Source organism: Pempheris klunzingeri, chromosome 20, assembly GCF_042242105.1.
Source record: "Pempheris klunzingeri isolate RE-2024b chromosome 20, fPemKlu1.hap1, whole genome shotgun sequence".
In the NCBI taxonomy this organism is placed as follows: Eukaryota; Metazoa; Chordata; class Actinopteri; order Acropomatiformes; family Pempheridae; genus Pempheris; species Pempheris klunzingeri.
Window position 1 is genome coordinate 8,905,068 of NC_092031.1, and position 22,911 is coordinate 8,927,978.

General features: G+C 40.3%; 1 protein-coding gene across 2 annotated transcripts in view; it reads right to left on the bottom strand.

Annotated features, from left to right (window-relative positions):
* Positions 1–1,955: 1,955 nt before the first annotated feature.
* The window catches only part of LOC139219763 (adenosine kinase-like), a 98,980-nt gene continuing 78,024 nt past the window's right edge, over positions 1,956–22,911 (bottom strand). For both annotated transcript variants that reach the window (XM_070851714.1, XM_070851715.1), the window contains exons 8-11: positions 13,529–13,564; positions 9,767–9,881; positions 3,107–3,193; positions 1,956–2,785 (exon numbers count right to left, since the gene is read on the bottom strand). In XM_070851714.1, coding sequence (XP_070707815.1) covers positions 2,661–2,785; positions 3,107–3,193; positions 9,767–9,881; positions 13,529–13,564 — 363 coding nt within the window. In that variant the 3' untranslated portion in view covers positions 1,956–2,660. The remainder of the gene's footprint in view (positions 2,786–3,106; positions 3,194–9,766; positions 9,882–13,528; positions 13,565–22,911) is intronic.

Consider the following 22,911-nt stretch of genomic DNA (forward strand, 5'->3'; position numbering starts at 1 on the left):
CAGATGTAATTAGAGAGATAATTGGTAACTTCCCATCAGATCATAAACACATGCCATACTGTACACGCTGCTTTACAGAGATGTCCGATGAAAACACTTAACCCTTGTAAAAGAAGACACATTTGATGTGTAATTTGATTTGCACTCGTTTAATTCACGAGTTAATAGCCTCGTCATATCTTACAGACCTCAGTGATGTTTTCTATTTACCTACATACCTCTTCCCCATTTACAGCATTTGTATAATTCAGTGTTCAGTCCTTGACATTTATTCCAATCTACCTGCTGATACTTTGTGGTGAATACACGCAAATGAAATGTTATTCCATCGAGACGTTGTTTTGAAATAAAAGCAGGTGAAATGCGAATTAAAGGCGGGTTCTGATGTGATGGGTTGAGGAGTGGTGTCATGGTGGAGGCACTGACCAAACCTGCCTGTGTCTGGGTATAATGAATGCCACCCTGGGCCCCAGCAGGTCCTCCACTGCTGCATGGGTCCAGGGATAATTTGAATTGGAGCATGTGCCATTGCAATCTGCCCATCCCCCTCCTCGATCCCTGCCAACTGCCACACTGGTGTTCACAAACACTGCTGCCCATCTGCGGGGCAAAACACTGGCCAGGGCCCCAGTTACTCCTTTGCCTGCATTCAGAAAAATATATTCTGGTCGTGAAGTCACTTTTATAGGCAAATATCACAAAGTCAAGTTTTTCCCTCTCCCTACTTTAAAGTTGTTTACAGCGTATTTAATTTAAAACAGTAAGTGAAAAGAGATTGTGTAGATTGCTGCTACACAATAAAACCGACATAAAAGATTTTCAAAATGCCTTGGGCTCATTGGTTTACAAAAAAAAATAGCATAGTATTGTAAAAAGTAAATTAAATGTGCAGATTTTATGTTTGTTTTGCTCTCCTTGCATTGATTAAGCAAAGCAAAAGTTTACCAGGAAAAGTGAGGAAAGTATGTTTAGTAGTTCCCTTAATGTGGCAGGCATTCTCATTACTTGATCATGGCTCCCTCTTTTTGTGTTTGTGTTTTGCCATCTGTCATCTTGAGAGGCAAATGAACCAGCTGCCATGGAGTGTGATCTTGCCCAATCAGAAATGTGGTCCTTTTCAAAGCGCATCTGTGTGAAACCTTAAAAAATGCTGATGAAAAAAAAAGTGTCTCAAAGTTGTTAATAACATTTTGGCTGGAGAATGTTTTCACCTAGACGCCCCCGATTAGCATAAATGCATAAACTATGCCTCATTACGGAAAACACAGCTCTTGTGGAGGGAGTGTAAAAACTGGATTCATCCTGACATGCTGAGAGAAAACAAAAGAAAATATGATGTAACAGGTTGTTTTAGGGGGAACAAAAAATGTTATTCTCAATCACACTTCTTTGTAGAACAGATGAGTGTTGAATTGTTTTCCACAAAACACTTGAGACACTGCCCAACACTTCTGCTGGCCCACAGTCAGTGGGAGGAGGGCGGCAGAGGAGGGGCCTCCCTCTGATCCTCGTCTCCAACCCCCCGCGACAGCACAGCTGGGTACTAAGGATCAGCCTAATTTTCAGGTCCCTCTAATGATCGCCAAGAAGAGCAACCACTAATCCCTTAACTGAGAAAAATGATCTCCTGTAGCCCTGCAGTGCAGCTCCAGACCCCGAGAGTCCAGTTAGGACCCAACAGGCGTGAGCAGGGATGACTGAGCAGAGCCAGGACACCAGGCTGGTCTTACGCCCCCCCCTCCACCCCCACCCCAGTCCCCTCCATAATGGAGGGTGTTGAGCGATCCAAAAGTGATTAGCACATGGGAGCCTCTGGCTCATTAAATAATAGGGAAATACACATATCCCGTGTGTTATACTATCGTTTTTGCATTTTGTTTTTTGGTGTCTTTAAAGAAACTTTAACTCCTGGTAAAACAAATCTTATATGTCTTTGTTTTGGTATGAGTGTAGGATGACTTTTAAATTATTTTATTTGTATAATAACAAAAAAAAAACATTTGTTTCAGTTTTGTCTTGTTACAACTGTCACTTTCAGAAATGGAAAACCACCCATAGTGGTGCTCCGTCCATACAATCTGCAGCATGGCAGCTGAATATTAGAGGGATTCTCAACTGAAGATGTACTATATTTCATAATACACAGTATCACAACACTCACTGCTTGCAGCCTTGAAAGACTTGTTAGTTTGTAGCTTGTTGCATCATGAAAAATGGCACTAAAAACACCACTTATGTATCACTGTTGCCTGCTCAAAGCCCAGAAGTGTGTAGCTCTGTTGTGGAGATCCTGAGTGTTTGAAACATAAAGAACATATGGATCAGTGGTGGAGCAGTTTCTACATACTTGGTGACACATTTTGACACTTTCTCCCAGCTTTCAAGTCTGCAGGCGTTCAGTTTTTGATACTCAAAAGATAAATTTTCAGTAGACTGCTCCTTTAAATATACCTATATTACTACAATATGTGATTCTAGTACATTGTTTGAATTGTATTAAAAGATCTGAGTTGCTTATTGAAGCCTGATAAAATATCCAAGCTGCAGCACGGAGTCCCATGCAGTCAATTACTGTAAATAGAAAAAATGTACATAAAATCCTGAAGCGTACATATACAAGTATCTCGTGGAAAAGACAAATATGCAGTGCTTTGGATGCATCAGTGAAAGTCAGGCTTCTCTGGGAAGGTGCATCCGACCCGTCTGATGATGACGTTGGCGGCGTAGTGTCCGGCCCGGATACACTGCTCCAGCCCATGCTCTTGGACCAACGCAGAGAGGAATCCTGGGTACGCAGAAGAGCAGAGGCCAACCTGTAACCATCCATTACCTCCAAAATTGTTTGGTGAGCAGTTAGCATTAATATGAGCCAGGTGCTAATGGTCTCTGGAAGAAGGGACAGTGCTCTTTCATCCTCAACAGGACTCAAATGATGGCTGCTTTATGCCGTGCTATGATAAGCTCGTACAGAGTAAAAACAGCAGGCTAAATGTCACGCTCATATAATCTGGAGACATTACTACGTTGCAAAGTTGGCCAGTATCAAAGGTTAATTGTGAATGCACACAGAAATCAAGCTGTGTGGCGGATGATTTTAATGCGGTACCTCCCACAAAGGCGTCTCCCGCTCCGTTAGTGTCCACAATGTCGTTCTGGTCGATGTCCAAAACAGGGAACATGGTCACCCTCTCACCTGTGGTGAGGACACAGGAAGACTGTTAATTAAATTTGAACACCAGTGATATGTTCTTTTATTGCAACTTATATCAAAAAATTCATAGGTCAACTCACACAGCAAGGATTTGTTATAATTATAATGATTTCAGCATGTTTGCAGCATGGCGCAGTCTTCATTTTTTGGCCAGATAATGACATGACTTCATGTACCATATAATTAGTGTTTCGTAACGGTTATTGAACTGGAGGCTAAAGTCAAAGTTAAACATTTTGCCAGGAAACTTCAATTAGCATCATTATGGCCACCAAAGCTGAATATCTCCTAATACTTTTTAATGTTTGGAAAGCCATGAACCACACAAGGGTTGGATCTCAAAACACACTGAGTCTAAAAAAAACAAATATATGAATATGAAATATATGTTAACAAATGTTAGCATGCTAACATGCTAAACTAAGATGGTGAACACGGTAAACATTAAACCTGCAAATGCTGGACAACAGACTGACAAACTAATAATTTAACAACTGTTTCAGCACAAATGTTACGTTCAAATTAGATGTTAAACGGAGGGACACTTAATACTGTAACGTCCTGCAGTAGCTTGAATAAACGCTCCAAAAGCAACAGATGATCAAATGCACTGATTCTCAACATCTCTCACGCTTTAGGTGAGCGCTCGGATAACTTAAAAACAATGCAAGAACAGTTGCTGCGCGTCGTCTCACTTCAAAACGGAATCCATTAAATGAGGGTCTCTTTATTATCTTCAGTGGATTATATTGCTTCAATTATCAGTAGCATATGCACTTCAAAGAGACTTCCAGTTTAAAGGAGAGGGGGGGAAAAAAAAGAAACAAAAATCTACCAGATGACAAAGTCTTGAGGTGTAGAGTGACATTAAATCAGCAACTTATGTCAGAACAATCTAAACCACACACACAATCTTCAAACAATCCGAGGGCTCTGGTGCCGACATGAACCTTCAAAAAGGTGTAGGAGACAAAAGACTGACATGTGGATAAAAGGAACACAAGGAGGCTGACAGACCTCTTATTGAGAAAAGAAGGTAGGAGTTTAAGGAGAACATGAGAAACAAAAACTACAAAAAAGTTGTTTAATGAGGCTCCCTGCTAATCAAACAACGGCTCAAAGAATATCTGTGCTGCAGATAAGACACCCCACCTTATTAATTTTGTAATACATTTCTGTCCTTGTGCAGAACTTGCAGACGAGCATATGCTCAACACATGATGTCAAGGAAATTACTGTAATACACCGACAGAAAGAAACTCAAGTTGTGATTGAAAATGACATCTTACAGAGCAGAATGTGACTGTATTACAGGTCAGGTACCGAAGATGTATCAGATAAAGAGATAGATCGTGTTTTTGTAATGACACATTTTCTCTTTAAAGAATAGCAGGTGATTGTCGCTTTGATAATAAATTACAATAAGACAAGAATCCTTTCAGGATCAGCTAATTAGCAGCATAACGACTCTGCCTAATTAATGCCACAGATGAATCCTCCTCCCTCTTGAAACGATTAACTGCAAAGGAAAATGTGCTTACAATAAATTACAGTTTGTCACTTATTCCACAGTTAAGGAACTCAAGTTGTTAGATGTAGCCGTGCCAATGTGACACACTTTGCGGTTATAAAACCGGATGCTGTAAAATTTGAAGCTGCTGCACTTGTTCAGCACAGATTCTGCTTTTTTAGACCCAAATAATCAAATGCAATTAGCTGTGTAAATATATTTACAGTGGTTAAAGCACATGGTTAATCTCACCAGCGTGGGTGGTACAGAAAGAGTCAGGTCTTATTAGAAAGTCAGTTTGCAACCAGGTAACTGCCAACACGAAGTGATGCTTATCTTTGTGGTAAGACTACACCCTGAGGAGTCAGAATACAGTTAACGACTTTGAACCTGTTGCTACGTTGCTGCACTTAACAGTTCCGGATGTGGATCCTTTAAATTCATTTGCAACTGATGGACCCTAACTGTACTCTGTCATGCAAGTGGGATAGTGCGTTTCTCTGTTGTGGCTGATTAGTAGCTCTCCAGATTATTTTTCTTTCTTCTTTTTATTTCACTCAACCAGTCCTTTCAGGAAATCTAGAAAACTAGGATATTTTGCCAATTTTAGCAATCATCAGTGTTTTCTGTGCAACCTCCTTGATCACTGCAATCTATTAGAAGAAAAAAAAACAACAATGGTAACAAAATTTTGTGAAATTTTCTTTGAAAAGCACTGAGAATATTCATGATCATAAAGACCCTCTAAATAGGGCTGTTCAACATGAACATTGAACTACCTGAACTTGATATTTTGGTCAGTTTTGTGAATATGGCAATAAACAGATGTTTTTTTGTTTTTTTTAACCTTTAGAGGTGAACATGTAAATGTGTATTTCATCACCTAAAAGACATACTCTCTGACATTTCCGACTGATTTGCACTGTTTCTAGAGGCACAGCCCAATAGACATGCAGCATTTCTCTTCCTTCCATCATCATGGCCAAAGTTTGTACTCCGCTGCCAGGGGAAAGTTCACATAACCTCAATGATGCAAATTATTAAATTTGACTGACATGTTAACTCAGGTTACAGTCCAACAATTCCCCAGCCTGTCTGCAACAAAGATCCAATTGGCAAAAATGGCAAGAAAAAAAAAGAAAAGAAAAAAATAGCTCCTGCCAAAATACTATGACTTTGTTGTTACTGGCTTGTAGAATGTCTGAAAACATCGCTTTGCTGAACTCATTTCACATTCACTCTAATGAGATCGGCAATGTTATTTTAAATCAATAAAACTCTGCTGTACATTTTTTTTTCATTTCATAAACACTAACTTGTTCCTAGAGTTTGGTTTGACAAAATAAGTGAAGCAGCAGATTGGTGGTGAATACGTGGGAGAGTAGTATGGCTGTGCTTTGACAGGTAACCTGCAACAGAGAGAAAAAAAATACGGAGAAAAAAAAAAAAAAAAAATCGAAGGAACTCAAATACTTCCTTCGAGTAAGCTATAATTGTGTGATTTTGTTAATTCGCTCTTCATAATTCCCTCATTACGACTGTTGAATGGTGGTGATTAAACTTAAGAAATTCTTTCAACAGGCGTCTCTTTGAAATGAGTATCAATTAAGTCCTTTATTATTGGGTATTCTTTTTAACAATGCCAATTCACAGTACAACACTGACTGAGAAAATGCTCTCCTGTAAAAAAAAAGGAAAGCCACTGTACATGCAAATAAGACGACCTCTGCTTTATTGGAAAATGAGCATATGGAGCGTTGTTCTGACTCTGAAATTATTACACGCTCCGCTTGGTCGTGTTCCAGCGATCACTATTGTTGCTTTGACAGAAAGCAGGTAGATCAAACAGTTGGCAGGTCATTAAAATTAACTTTGATCCTGTCACACTGTATCATCTACACGAGTAATACAATTAATACATCATTTTAAATGCCGAGCTGCTAAGTGACTGACAATAACACATGACTATTTAGCTAAAAGGCATGAGCTAAAGTACCAAACAGAGTTTAAGTACAACGTCTTTATTTGAGAAACTTCCCCAAGAATACTTCTCCTCCTGGAACGCTTCCTGTTGCATTTCAGCCAAACTCTGAGCTTCGGAGAGGAAAACAACGTTACCGCTTTCTTGGCAAACACGACAGGTTAGAAGCAAGTTGACATTCAATCTGTTTCCCTATCATAACCAGCATCTTTGTTCACAATTGAGTTGGAAAAAAAAAATGCATATGCCTGTAATTACTGTAACCACAGGCAAAAGATCATCGCCAACCAATATCCTTTCAGGGAGACATGAAAGAAAACACTTCAACATGAGATGCCAAGAGAAAACAGAGACAGTGTTTCTCATAGTGCAGAATGTTAATTGATTTAGTCTATCATGAAGTATTGACCATACACATCCTGCTTTTCTTAAACAGACTATTAAGGTTTCTTCAAGTAGATCTTTAAATAACACTGCAACGTTTAATCTACTGTAACTTAGGGGGAGAATGACATCTAATACTGCTTTTAAAAACACTAAAAGAAAAGAGCTGTTTGCCTTCTAGTCAGTATTCACTCCTCAGTCTGCCTCACGTGATTAACATGTATAGATCAGGTCTCTTTTTTTTTTTTTTTCAAAGTTGAATTCTGCCTGCTTGGCCCCCCTGAGAGCCCTAAAACTCGCCGAGGAGCCGAGTCAGGCTTTATCAAGTCCTTATCAGCGATTAGAGCAGCAACCCCCGCTGAATGATCGTTTATTAGATCTCCTCACCGTTAAGGTTCAGGGCACAATGATCTTAATTACTGCTTTAATGGGTGTATAAGCAAAAGCCCTGTGTAGTTCAGCAGTGTCAGTGGCAGCTAAATAAAGGGCCATTTCCCCTGCTCCCAGCTCTTAAAAGGCACGTTTGAAGCGGTGGTGTGATGAAAGGCTCCAAATGAAGGGCAGGGGGAAAAAAAGAACAATAACAAATTGACGTCTCTTTTTGGAGAATTATTCCACGGGGGAAGGCATTCTCCCATCCTTAATCACTATAAAATGGTTTAACATGACATGCAGAGTCTGGCAAATGATCAAATCCTGACAGGAGGACAAATTGCAAACAAAATGAGAGATCAAGTTTATTAGAGCGCCGCCTCTGGGAAATGAAAATCTTTAATTCTCTTTTTACATTGACATTTATTTGGCTGGCATGAAGAGCGGTGTTCACACACACACACACACACACATATATACACACCAATTCTGCTGCACCGACTACTGTAACTGCGCTCTACTGCAATGATAGCACAGTCAATGACATTTATCATGTTTGCCTTTGTAGATGACATCTGAAACACATTGTCTTTCATCCCGCCTGCATTCATCATGTATTTTATATAAAGTTCACAGCGGCGTACGACTCTGTCTTCATGCAGGAGCAATGAGAGAGGCAGGCAGGAATTATCCATCACCTCCGGCACAATGGATGGATTCTTGTTCTTTTAACTGTCAGGCTTCTGCTTAAAGATTTCTTTTCAAATTCTCATGAAAGGAAATGTACTTCCAGGAATTCTACTTTGAAAATGAATGTGGCCGGTTCGAGTTGCCCTTAGGAGCCGAATACAGTTCACTGCACTGAGAGTCAGTTTGATTTTTTTAATGTTATTTTGCATACATTTGGCCAATTGCAGCATATATTAGTATTAGAAAAAAAACTGTGTGAAATGAACTTCAACCAGATCCTGCAGCCTTAACTAATAACAGAAGATATCATAGTGACATTGTCTTATTTACACATCTAGCAGATACAAAGCAGCATTAGCTTTCATTTAATGCTAACTAAGTTAATGCTGAGTTGTGTTTGTGGCCACTTGATGCATCCAAGTCCAACATTCGCTATCCTTTTAGCTCTGTTTTTGTTCTCCACCAACTCCTGAGGAAAATATTTGGCTATTCGACTGCTAAATACTCCACTATGTTCTCAAGCTAATCGCTATCTTTGTTTGTCTGTTAGGCAGGTAGTTTATAGTAGGTTTATCAGAACCTCATCGCTAAAAACAGCTGCTCGTCTGCTGCGACTGTAAGCAACACTGATGAGTTGCGGGCCGTAAAACCAGAACAACAGAGTCCCGTAATAATTCTGTGGGTTCGTCACTACAAGTGTCATCTTTCACATTATTTTGGCTATAATCACAACGGAAAATACAGAAAAGACAATCAAATATTGATTTATTAATAATGCTATCCCTGACATACTGTACAAAGCTTCAGCTTGTAAATACTCTTGCCAGCGGTATGAAATTGAGGACAAGACAGTGTCCTGCAGTGCTAACAGTCCTGCTGTAGCTGCGTGTCTCTGCAGTCCCCAGTGATGAGTGATATGTTGGAGTCTTTACCTGAGGCCATCTCTCCCCGTGCAAGACTAGTCTGGACTGCAAGGGCAACGAGGAGAGACACCCTGTGGCTCTAAACAAAGGCAAAAGCTCCCAGCAGTAATCGGAAACTATCGTCTCTCCCCACACCGCTTAAACCTGCAACCCCTGCTCAGTTATGATGACACTGCCTTTTAATGTCCCACTAACAAATGTGCCCTGAATCAAAGGAAATTGAATTGATTTCAGGACCAACATTGTCAACCTCTCCTCAAGGTCACTCTGCCAGCATTTTGCAAGGAAATAAAAGGGCAGGATGTAAGAGATGAAGCATTAAAAAAAAAATGCTGAGGCCTGGCCTGGAGTCTGTCCAAGACAAAGTTAGAAGTACTTCACAAATCAATGCCTGCTCTCTGCATCCCCCACACTTCTTTTATGCTCTGAAATGACAGAATGTAGTGCAAGCATTCTGTTTTTTAACATCTGGTGTCAATATTGCAGGTTAACTTCAAAGAAATTACTGATAGCATTCAGCTCTCTTCACTCAGCGATCTACTGTCTATTTAGGGTTGTGTTCTGCAGTTCTGAGATATGAGGCTTCAGTGAAGGGTAAAAATGTCCAAAAGGGGCCAAAGTTGGGATGGCTTCGAGTGGTGCTTAAGTGGAAATGTGCAGATAAGCAGACAAAAATGAAAAAAAAAATGGCCTACCAACAGTTGCAACAGTGTCATCCTTGCCCTGGGTGAAGACCACCACTCGCTGCCTCTTTGTGTTGGCCTTGGGGAGGTTTTGGGTCTTCTTTGCAATCTCTGCAATGTCATCGGTCTGTAAAAACACCAGAACGATAGGTGAGTGTGTTGAAGCTGAATGAATGCATCATGAAGAGCAATTTCTGAGGAGTTAATCAAAGATCCCAAGTGTGACTGAGAGAGGTCAGCTTTTTCCAATCCTGGCAGACGGATCAAGTGATAATGAAACCAGATGGGCTATGAAACCGCTTCGAAAAAGATCAATAGGAGCGCTCAATGATGTTTCCGTGCAGTTACAGGAGAGCTGTAAAATATTAGAATGTCATATTCCCTCAGTGAGATGAAAATAAGCATGTGAAGATATGCAGTTGTCAGATAAAGCTACTTCTGCGAGCTGAAGGGATAGGTGGTGCGTGTACTGTATCATTCTCTTCCTGAAACAGGCCATCTCTCCTCAGCATCTGCACAGAATGGATATTCTCGCCTGGAGACGACAGAACTCTCCGGAGTGCTTGCCTTTGATCATGAGAGGGATAAAAAAAACCCCACACCTGTCAGTGCTACTTTATTATTAACTCATCATGATGTACTATGAGCAGGTGGAATGTCTTTATCGCAGTCTCGCAGTGGGGTGGACTCTGCTCTTCGTAATACAGCACACTGAGGAGCTAGCATTAAGGGTCGTAGATGCCTCTAGCATCTGTATCAAAGCTAACACTCGAGCACCTTCAGGGCGAGCAAATACTGTGGTTATGGGAGTAATCAGAGAGATAGGCTCCAATACCACCAGCCACACTGGCTCACTCAAACCAATGAGCTTTTACACCTCTAAATGCTTCCCAAATGTCCTTTAATCAGTCCTGAGAGGTCCGGGGAGACCCTGGGCCGAGAAAAAATGGGTGTAACACTCTAAGTAAGTGCTAATGGTGAGGTTAATACAGAGGCTGTTAGCAGGCGATGGCGAAAAAAAAGGCAATTTGTCACTGTGACTGGATGTAACCACAAGCACTCCTCCAGACACTGAATGCAAAACCGCACAAGGCCTCGGCACATTGTCGCCCTTCGGTTTTATGTTCACGGACATAAAAAAGGCACTCTACTCAGGTTTAGGAGCTAAAAGGTTCTAAGGGCCAGAGGTGGTAGGGTAAGCATCATGACTGTCGAACAGGGCAAGCTACACACACATCAACACACATGTTCACACACAACTTCCTCTTTTTTTGCCCGGCAAAAACACTTACCTGACAAGTTCCTACGGCAAAAGAATGCAGAAAAACAACATGAGTGCAAAACAAATGAATTGGCAAACGATATGGTCAATTTAGTTTACGGCTGACAAATGGCAATATTTACGATTGTGCGGCAATTGATCAGGCATAAATCAACAAACCATGAAATATAAAAGCTTTACAAGGGTGCTAAATTATGTTTCTGTGTTGAAGCCAGCGAGAAAGTGATCGTCTCTACTACACAGCCAGTGAAAGATTCAATTAAAGCTGCGAGGCAGATAGTTCTTTAAACATTTAAAGGAAACTGATAACAATCAGGCGACTGTGCTCAGATCTGCTGATTGCTGTTTTGGCTTTTTATCTTGAAGAGGTATTCCTACCATTTTTTGTTAGTCGTCTATAATGTGATGATAACGACGTTTCATAATACATTAAAAGTGTATCATGCAGTGTTTTTGTTTCAGATATTGACAACAAGGGAGCGACTACATCCAATCATAGTGTTCTTCAAAAGTGCCACACTGACCAGTTAACTGGACTTCTGACTGCAATTATTTCTTTCCGCTGTTTTCAGATGTTTAGCATAAACCTGACTGCAATAAACAGTAAAATATAAACAATAAGTATTTTCTGTTCTACAACTAGATGTTAATTCTCAGTTTTTGTTTATTGGCTTATGTTGGAATCATATTATTGATGATGACAATCCTTTCACAAAAGCCTGTCATCAAAATTAATGATTGATTGTGAATGATTTGTCAAAAAGAGTTTCTCGGGTTTGTAAACATTTTGTGTTGATAGAATGCGTACTAATTCACAGAAGACAGTTAATTGAATTTAACATTTACTTTTGATTGTACAAATAATTCCAGTAAGATCTACTTGATGGACATTTTCCAGAGTTTTCAGCCACACTTCATTACTTTCCTCTGAGGATGGAGTTTGCTCAGTTGTCATGGAGATGGTTCACTTATCTATTTTATTTATTTTCTTTTTCACATAGTTTCAGTCACATGACAACAGGTGGTCGAATCTGGCAAATGAGACAAAACGCAAAAAGACTCTTGGTGATGATAAAGTAGCGCTGAAGAATCTTTTGTCAAACTACAAACAGTAATGCATTTTGGAGCCATTTTGTGTGATTTTACACACATGTGACGTTGGGACTGGAAAAATATCCTTATTATACCAATTATATTGATTTTAACTGAATCGCCCGCGGTTATTCTGCACTTGTATTACAAGTGTACTGTGTATGTGAGAATGACAAATTTCCTCCAATAGTTCTGCTGTAACAATGTAACTGTTATTTCCTGCTTTAAACAAGGGTCTGGAGGCTACTGCATATTGTATATGTTGATATTTCAAGGACTTGTCAATATACAACTACAGTATAGGCCAAGTAAAATTCTGACCAGGAAGTGACAAGAGGGAAAAAAAGACGACCATCTAGAAATGCAGCAAGTACAGTACACAGCTGATATTATCTGAGAAATCACAATCATCCAATGCAATTTTGCAGTGTTCTGGCAAATCAGGTTGACATGGAAAATGTCAAAGAATTGTAACTACTAGGAGAGTCTACACTTTGCCCTTTGTGTTTTTCTTTTTGTTTTTTTCCCATGTGAATCCCCCTCCATCACTACCAGTCACCCCCCCCCTCTCTCTTTTCCTGCCTTCATCCCTTCTCCTCTCTTAAACCTGTCACTGCCATCAGGATTGCATTTCTATTCCAGTCACGTTGATCACACCGTTAGTGATTCTGGATGACAATTATTCACACAGTGCAGAGCCATATTCAAGGCAGCTCTACCTTTGAAAGAGAGAAGGCACTTAAAATACCTGAGCGCCATTTGAAAAACTCAGACACACCGGCTATTTGTGTTTTTGATTTCACATTTAAAAAGCAGCATGAGGAATATGCAAAATACAAGCAAAATTTAGACCAAGAGAACATTCATTTTCCTCTGAAGAGGCAGCCCCACTTTAAAACACATAGAATACACTCTATGGGATAACAAGTACTATAATTTTCATTTCCATAATCTAAAACCACAGGTGGCTGTAATTTGGTTATTAAAAGACTACAGTGTGTTTCACTGTGGTGTAATGCTAGGGCAGGGAAGGGAAGACATACAGTATCATCCCTGAGTGCAATGATGATAATGAGGAGGCTTTTTAACCAGGCAACCTGATGAGCCCCAAGCCTGCAGAGAAAGGCTTGAAACCATGCCCAAGTTCTCAGCTTCCCAAGAGGCTTTTCAAAATTCAATAAATAACATCTGTAGGCGATGTTGGGTGCAGACCTAGCAGAGTGCGTCATAACAGAGAGCTGGCTGAACAAAGAAACCATGACGACTGCCAGGTTTCCATAGCAACTGCTGCAAGGCCTGGAGAGTATAATAGCACATCAATCACTGTCCAAAAAGAACTTCATTATCAGCAAAAATAAACCTTTAGGATCTGTTTAGTGTGCAATTGCTGGTCAACTCACCTCAAAGCCCAGCTCTTTGGCAAATGTGGCCGCCTCCTGTAAAAGAATACAAAAAAAGAGAAAGACACGCAAATGAGCAGTTAATTACAGAGTCACAAACAGAGAGCAGAATGTCACACTCCAGACGTGAGGTAAAGACATCTCGCTTGCCTCCACTCCTCACATGTGCAGCCATGTCACTTGAGAGTAAGTAACCTGAGTTAGTGTGGCTCTGCCAACTCCTGATTTAAGAGGCATGCAGCCCACCCATTTAATCTATTGCCCCACTTCGTCTCATCTTACCACGGCAGCATGAGATAACACCATGTCAGCCTCCAGCCATGAAACCACCATTGAAACCATGAATATGTGCTGGTATGTGGGAATCCCCAACACTACGTGCATTCAACACCCAATATATGTTTCTGTAGACTCCAAACAGGTGCACTTTAAAGAACCATACCAGTGTTTACACAAGCTTTTTCTTCTTTACTACAAATCATTTAAACATTACATTGATGCTTAACTTTTTCAAATTTATGCTGTAGTCTTTTCATTAAATGCATTTCTTACCTTTTCAGGCTGCTGTCGGTTTCCATTCAAGCATGTATGGCATGGTACTCAAATTTATGCTGTATAGCTTTATAGATACTTAGAGGTATTTCTCTACTTTATCTACTCTTTCAGGCAGCTATTGGCTTCCATTCAGTTCCTTGCAATATTAAAATTATTAGACTCTGGAGTTAAACTATCACAGCGAACATCAAGTCTGCATTATGAGGTAATTGCACTCTGTATTAATTGCATTTCTGGCAAAGTTGCTTTATCACTGAGTGGTAAATCAGTGCCAGCTTCTGCAATGAAACTACATTACAGTTTGATTTACCAGATAACACAACTCAAGTTCCATTTGTAAATGTGCGTCTGGGCATGTATATTTATTTACTTTTATCAGAGTGACATTGAGTGACTTTATATGTGTGCTCTATGTACTCATATTATTGTTATAATTTACTGACCAGCCTTTGAAAATACATAACATAGTGTTTTGGCTTATTACGTTTATTCACCTCTGTATTGCAGAGATGTATACATCTCTTCAGTTCACATGATAAAAATGTGATCTCTTCCATTTGATTTTCTTCTGAAAAAGGATGGAAACCAATGTCTGTCTGGAAAAAAAATACATTCAAAATGTACACTGTACTACTACAAACCAAAACACAAGCTATACACATTTTATGTCTGCCTTTTTTGTCATACAGAATAGTGGAAACCAATGGCTCCGTAGAATGACAGGAAAAAAGTATATAAAACAAAACTATACATGAAGCATTTGGATATGTTGTAAAAGTAAAAACAACAGTATCAGTGTTTTTGGTTTCAAGGTCTGCTAACTGATTTCTCACATTGTATAGAAATGAATGGGAACCAACGGTTGCTTAAAATAGCAGGGAAATGCATCCAAAAATCTAAACGACAGCATGGTCAGAAATATGGTTAGCTGTGATGTCCAATATGTGATTTGTAGTAAGTGCGCTAAAAACATGCAAAACCACTGGTGCGACCCTTTAAGTGGTGACAGAAGCTGTTGCTTGTCAGTTCAGAACGATGCCACAAATCATGGCAGACAACCTCATGCACTAAATTCACTTTTGACCCCAGACGGGGCAATAAATTGATGCTATGATTCTAAATAATCCAATTATCTGCAGGGGGGGGGCTGGTGTTGCGTGACCTTGGGGAGAGGTTGACAACCTGGTCCTCAAACAGAAGGGGAGGAGATGACATGGAACAATAAGGTTACTGGTCCCTAGAGGAAACCCTCATGGCTCTCTGCCTTGGATCAACATCACAGTGCCAGCAATATGTCAATTCATCACCTCCAAACACACACCGGGGTTGAGAGGCTAGTCAATTAGCTTCTGTAGCCGAGATGCAGTTTTATAATGAGTAAAGGTAAGTAGTCTTTTCTTTTCTTCTCCCCTCGCCTCTTCAATCTATTGAGGGCTTAGGTCTCACATTTGTTTTCATTTATTTACAGCCACATATTGACTTTTCTCCTCAGGAACGTTCCATCACCGACCAGCATGAAGCATCTCACAGGGACACGAGCAGCTTGGAAAATGTCTTGTCAAAACAGTGATATTTCATCTCAAAGCATTTAAAGGAGACACATGAATGAAGGCTGGAATAACAATGGTGCTGTTGAGCGGCACATGCCTCTATCTCACCCTCTGTCTCTCTCTAGTTAGCAGCTATAATATTTGTGAGAAAAGCCTTTCGAGAGAGTGTGGGTGTAAGAAGAAAAGATAATTGAAGCGATGTCTATGAGCCACATGTGTGCAGTGTAATCCCTTTCAGGAATTTAATAATTTCTATGAGCTGTTTTGAATGCCAACATCAAAAATATTTGGTACTATAAGCTCAGCTAAACCTAATATATTGGTATGATAAATACTGTATGGCAGTAAATATGCAATTACTGGGACTACACAAGCAAGCCAATAAAACTGAAATGATAGGCAATACAAGTCACAATCCTTAAGGGGCTTACAGCATTAATATTCAAAAATCTCATGTTTCAGGCTGTGTATGTTTCACTTTTGACGTGTGCTGTTTTGGTATGTTGCCGTAGACAGTTTTCAAAAGATGGTCCATGTGCTTCTACAGCTGTCGCAACAATGACAAGTGCTTCAAGTGACATCTGGGCAAAATCCTCTTGTGCTCAAAAAAGCATCTCGTTTGTTCGGAGATTGCTGTGATTGCACGCTCGCCTTTGATGATCTGCACCGAGTCTGATTCCAAAAGAGAAGGCTGCAGATTTTTGGGGCCCGTAAATTCTCCTCCTTCTCCTCCTCGGGCAAACAAGGTAAAAGATAACAAGGCGGGCTGAGTGCATGAGCCCTCTGCAGCCGTAGTTAGTATAAAGCTATCAGAATGTGTGAGATGTTGCTGCTGTCAGAGGCTTAAACAGTCAAAGGGATATTTTTAGAGAGCTTAAGCTAATAATCCAGAGCCCAGTCAAGGGGGGCGGGAGTCTACAATATCTTGCCAAGCAAAATGAAAGAGGAAGTACACACTTCATGCAAAGGGCAGTTTTCAAAGCCTCACACTTTGTTTTCCTTGACACTGTATGTGACAGGAGCCTAGCAGGCCTGGTTTAGAGACGGCCTGTGCAGCCAAAGTATGTGGATATTCTCTATGAAGTTATACATGCTGTATAGACTTTATTTTCTTTCTTTTAATTAAGTTAAATTACTTAAACTGCATTCAGACTTTGTCTGACAACTTCTCATAAACATTTGGTAGACTGTGCTGCTGATGTTACTGGAAGATAAACATTACATGCTACATTACAATACGTTACACGCAAAGTTTAAATCATCACTGTAATGCTGCAGTGCAAATATTCTGAATATTCAGCTTTGTTTAAGAGCTGCTGAGACTCTGAGACACAAAAGCCTAGTTCAGATCCACAAGTATTCTTTTGGCCACAAGCTACAAGCACAATGCTGACAAATGACTTTTAAGTTGATATGGTGAACTTGTTAGCAAACAGTTGCCTATTTACACATCCTACAGACATGAGCAACATTAGCGTCTATTAGGAGCCTTGCTTCTGTTTGGGAATGTAAGTCAAATATTCACTTTTTTAGCTCTGATTTTGGTCTCTACCTACCTACCTGAGAAAAATAGCTGCTGAATGCAGGTATTGAACTGTTAAATGCTTTATTCACTAGCTAGTTACAAACTGTGTCTGTTTGGTGTTGAGCAGGTAGTGTACAGAGGGTTTTGCCAAAAATGACACCATGAGCCCCATAACATTGAACTAAAACGAAATATTTATTATAGCTGCTTTATATATTTATAATCAATCGACAAAACCTAATGTAACAAAACAATAATCCTTTTATAACAGACGTCTCCTACTAGCCATAACATTTAATGCATGTTCTTACAGCAGAGGAAATTAATAAAACTAGAAAAGTTATTGGTTCTTATCATAAAATATTCCAAGCAACAAACCAAAGCAAGCATTTAGTTTGTTCTCCTCTGTGTAACAAGTTGCTGAGCATATGTCACAGCAGGAGTGAGAGTTGGGGGAAAAAAAAATCCAATTTCAGTGTTTTCCAAAGAATCTAAATCAAAGAGCAAACCTCAGTGCTAAGGTTAATAAAAGTTGATAAGCTGAAAAGCGTAGCTCCCCCAGGCCATTCAGAAAATAGGCATTTGCTTGACCGTGTTAGCCTAAGCTGATGCCGAGGCAGAAATTGAATTGTATTTGACATTGTATGTGTGGGGGGCGAGATACTGAGGAGGGTATAGCCTTGACAAGTTATTTACAATACCTTGTTTTCTTCTTCCTTTCTGGTTTTCAATAAGAGCTCATTTCACAGACATCAGACTTGTAAGCCTACGGCCATTTATTGGAGGACTGACTTACAGAACTGTAGAAGTAACTTGAAAAATAATATGATGATAATAAGCCCGACTGGCTTTGTCGTCAGACTGTGCAAACTAGAGAAGAACAAATTATCAGGTCTGGACAGATCAGTTGGAAATGACAATCACTTACTGGAATAGCCTTTTGAAATAAACTGAGCATGACTGGGTCATGACATCTCAAATAATTCAGCCAATTATCACTACTTAAAGATATATATAACAATAGCATAGGACATGTTGTCCTCGTTCGCTGCATGTAAGCATAAGACATCACTGATGCAAGGCAGACAGCTTCCATAAATGCCCAGTAAAAACAACATCTGGCATTCAACTCAAGCGTTTCCAGCCAGATTACTACAGCATACATTACAGGGTGGTGGGTGGAGGCAGAGAATGAATAACTAATCAAGGCGATGGCATCATTGGGGATTGTTAGTGCCTTTGATTTGGCCTATGGTCACAAATATGACTCTTCCTGGATGTCAGGACGTCAGCCCCCAGTACGAGTCCAGGTGCTGCTGAACAGGAAGCTGCCACCTCAAAGATATGTGGGCTGATAAAGTGATCACGCTAGCTGATGGAACCTCACTCATGCTGGGTGGAAGGAAGGCGGCCGCCTGTTACTGTGCAGGACAGATTAGGAGGAATAAATCACCTGTACCGAGCCCTCCTGAAGCTCCCAGGAGAATGCAGCAATGCTGCTCAAGCATGACATGCCACAAACATGAGGGTAAACACACGCCGAGCAACACACTCCAGAGAGGCAGGAGTTGCTTTTACTGCCTCTGGGAATTTACTCAACAACAACTGATGGCATTTCACTTTTGCTTTTACCACGCCATTAAGTGGCATGTTTCATCCCTACCTAGTTATTTTCTTACACTCGGGTGTGATCATACAGGTTCAATCTGCAAGTCAGTTTTTTTTTTTTGTTACTGACAGATTTACATCTGCCATGCACACAGTTTAGCCATTTATTAAACTAGAGCGTCCTATAACGTCCAAATGCACTACCTTGAATACATTTTCTTATTGGCATTTCTCTTATGTCTTAAAGCAAAGTTATGATAAATCTAACCAAAAAACACCTGCTGGCTATTGAGATGTTTTTTTTAAATAACTCTACTATTTCCCCTCTACTTTGTACAACTTCATCCACTGTTCACCAGATGGTGTATTGTTGTGAGATAGAGCATTTACATTTGCAATACCTTCTGCAGTGCATAAGATGGTCTGTCAAAACTTTCTGCTTGCCTCAGGACATGTTTATTATATCATGCATTGCTATAAAATGCAATGTCATTTCTACTTAGAAATAACAACGACTCCATCATGTTTTTTTTGCCCCCAAATGCAAATCCATTGAAACTGAGCATCTGTTGATCTCATAATAATTCATTATGCATTTAAATTACATGTATATTTGTTCCATACTTCAGCTACACAATGCATACTTACTGCAAGTCTATGTTAAGACTAAATATGTTTGATGGCTGAATAGCTCTGCATTATGAAAACAGTCTGCATAATGTTTTCCTATAATACTTTGCGAAGTAACTGTTTTGCATGAACAAATACTGAAGTTCATTTGCAGTTTTCAAAGGAGAGCTAGAGTGTTCCTGACAAAAACAATGTGAATGGACTGGGCTTTGCTCAGTCAGGATCGGTCTCAGGCCTGAATTTTACTCTCTTTCGTCCTTCTCAGCCTGCTTGTGTTGCTGCTCTCCTTTACGACAGCCGGGCTGTACAGTGCAGCATTTCGCTCGCATGCCAGTGAAAATTAGAGTCAGATTACAAGTGCCCTGCAGCTGTCATTTCAATGTGTCAGATACATATGCAATCAACATTTAAGCAAATATATGTACCAGATCAGACTCTGGATCAGCACATACCCAATATTTAAGGACTTGTGTAGAGATCATGACCGTCACATCCCCCACAACAACATAACTGCTAAAATATTACTTTTCTTTTTTTGGCCTTTGAGGCATGAACTTGATAATCGATTACAAGTATTTGATGTCATGCACAAGGGAGATGTGTTGTGTTTAGATGAATTGCTACAAAGTGTTGCTATACAGCGAATGTGTGCAAATGCCTAAGCATTAGTAGTGTTAAATTGTGCTACTTCATTAGATAATAATGCAAATTAAACCAGTTTCAAGGCAAAAGATAAAATTAGTTGAGCATTTCCCTTTAAATCCATTTTGATGAGATTTGTTCTAACTTGAAAGGAAGTGCATGGTTAACCTAAGCTTTCATTTGACCAGTTTCAACAGTGCCCTTGCCAGCCAGTCCATTACACACCTCTAGCAACAGCCTCTGCTCCCATCTATCTCAGTCTGCCTACAAGGGCAGGAGAGAGGTCTGTAGCAAGCCCACAGGGATGGCAGCGGCACCTACAGCATGGGTCCAAAGGTTAAACAATCGGAAACATGTGCAGTACATAAATATCTCCGCTGATAGCAATCTCAGCATGGGAAAGCAGGGCTTGCATAAGGGGCTCAGAGCAGAGGATGTAACCTCAGACAGAGCGGGAGGGAACAGGGAGGCATTCAGCTGGTCTGGTGAGGCCAGTGGAAGCAGTGGCAGCAGCAGTAGCAGCTTTGTGCTAGAGGGAGTTAGTTATCAGCCTGATGGCCTTATCAGCACTGAGGGCCTCTATCACACATCTCACCTCTGGGCTCTAACAAGGGGTCAGCGCACAACGTCAGACTGCCAGAGACTTGCTATCTATAAGGAACGACATTGGATGAGGGAAAAATGGTAGATCGGGGTAGAGGTCTGCTCAACAATTAGAGCTAATGCACCAGCTTTATACTAGTTCTACTCTCATTTTACTTAAAAGTCAAGGTGATTTTAGAATTTAAAGATTTTTGCAACATAAACTGGTTAGCTCTTGCTTGTATTATAGTCAGTCGAATGATGGCCCCTAAATTTACCTGAATAACTGAGAAAATACGAGCTGCTAACACTGTGAACTCATTTTGTTCATACGTTTTCTGCAGTAAGTTTTATTGATTGTCTGGAAGTTTGTTTGGTCAAGGTCCACCTGACTGAATTTTTCAGGATGCTGGACTTTCACAGTCCAGTAAGAAATTACTGTTTCTTAGTCCCACATATTAAAGCAACTTAATTGCAATCTTGATTCCAGCTCTTCAAGGCAAAATTTCAGGGTCAAGATATCATTTTATCTTAAAATTTAGGTAATAGAAATGATGTGTTTGGGTGAAACAGCAAGGTAGGGAGTTTAAGTGCTCTCAGTGCCCTGTAGTTATCAAACTGCTGCTAGGCCTTGAAAACCTATTTTCTTAATCAGTGATGGGATTCTACATAAACATACTATTATCTGCCAAAACCTTAACACTACTGGCTCCTGTCTCTGGTTTTAAGTGGGAAGAAAAAGGTGATGTTGCGTCTTTCAATGCACAAAACATAAAGCACTAATATAAGAATCTACATCACAGTCTGATCAAAAGGCTTCCCCGACAGTGCTAATGAACCAGATTACTTTAGATTTGACTACTGTTAATCTAATAATAACAGTGAAACCTAGCTATCGGTTGCTGTTCATTGCTTCTATTACGGTATTTGCATCTGTCCTGTCTGTGTACGTCAGTGTGGTTATTCCATTGTTTTATTTCTGTTTTGTGTGAACATATGCGATGCATATTTGCAGATGTGTCAGATGTAATCTTTGCTTTAAACAGGGACATGTGAATGGCTATGATGATAATGATCATGAATATATCTTTCACTGTGGGTTGAAAAGTGCACTATAAAAACTTTTGACAAGGTTGAACCCAACTTCATTGCGGTCCATCAGCTTCTCGCAGCTTATTATCCAGTAAATTCAGCAGACATTTGGTTAGCGGCGCTGCAAACAAAGGTCAAGAAAGCAAACTACTTTTTTTTCCTGCAAGGAACTGTTGAGAACAGTGACCATGCCCTCCTGTGTATAATAAACATATGAGCATTTGGCCTGCTCTATTTACCCCCTAATGAGAAACAAAGATCTGCTCTGGAGGGACTTACATGCTTCAGACAATGAAAAGCCCAGGAAGGAAAAAAAGCTCTCAGAATAATTCAAACCATTTGTGTGCAGAAGGGGCAAGAGCTTTGTCTGAATATACTGGCTGTACAAAAATTTAGATGATGTCCAACATGTTATCTGTTGATGTGGCATGAGATGGGCATTTGCCTGTTAAAAAGCTGTGAGGAGAGCAGGGGCCCTTCAGCAAGAAGGCTAAATCCTTTCACATTTATGCACACAGCCAACATGTGATAGATGTTGCAGGGAGAGCGAAACAACCACATGACTCTTCTAGCAGGAAATACTTGGCATGGTGCAATCAAAAAACCCACAACGCATTATAAAAACAATCATTTCATTCAGTTCAACTGGGAGCAACGAGCAGGTCGAGCTAGGCAACATCTCTAAAATAATCCCATAGGTTTCATTATCCATGGCACGAGACAAATTAATTTGGTATTACTGGTGGGTAGATTAAGCATGTTGATCATGTCATTTCCTTATCCAGAATTTTCTAACCATGGAGAATAGGGGAGTCCTCCAAATGACACTGGAAAACATGACTGTATCGCCTGAACTGTGGGAATACAATCATGAGTAGACAAAGGCCAGTCCTCCCGCCAACTCTGTGAGGATAAGGGGATTGGAGATGGGGGGGGGGGGGGGGGGGGAGCAACCAGCCAAACTCCGAGCAGCAGCAGTGCTTTTGGAGGGGGGGGGGGCAGGCATGAGGGTTGTAAGGCAATCTGGGAAGCCCGCCGTTGTTCACTTCAACTTCAACTTCTGCGAGTCCCTCCAGCAACAAGATGATATCCTGCACTCTCTCCTGCTGTGACAGAAATATACTGGCCTTAGCGCCAGCAGAACGTGGGCACTATTGATCTGCCCCCAGCGCAATATCTCCTCTTACATCCATAATTAT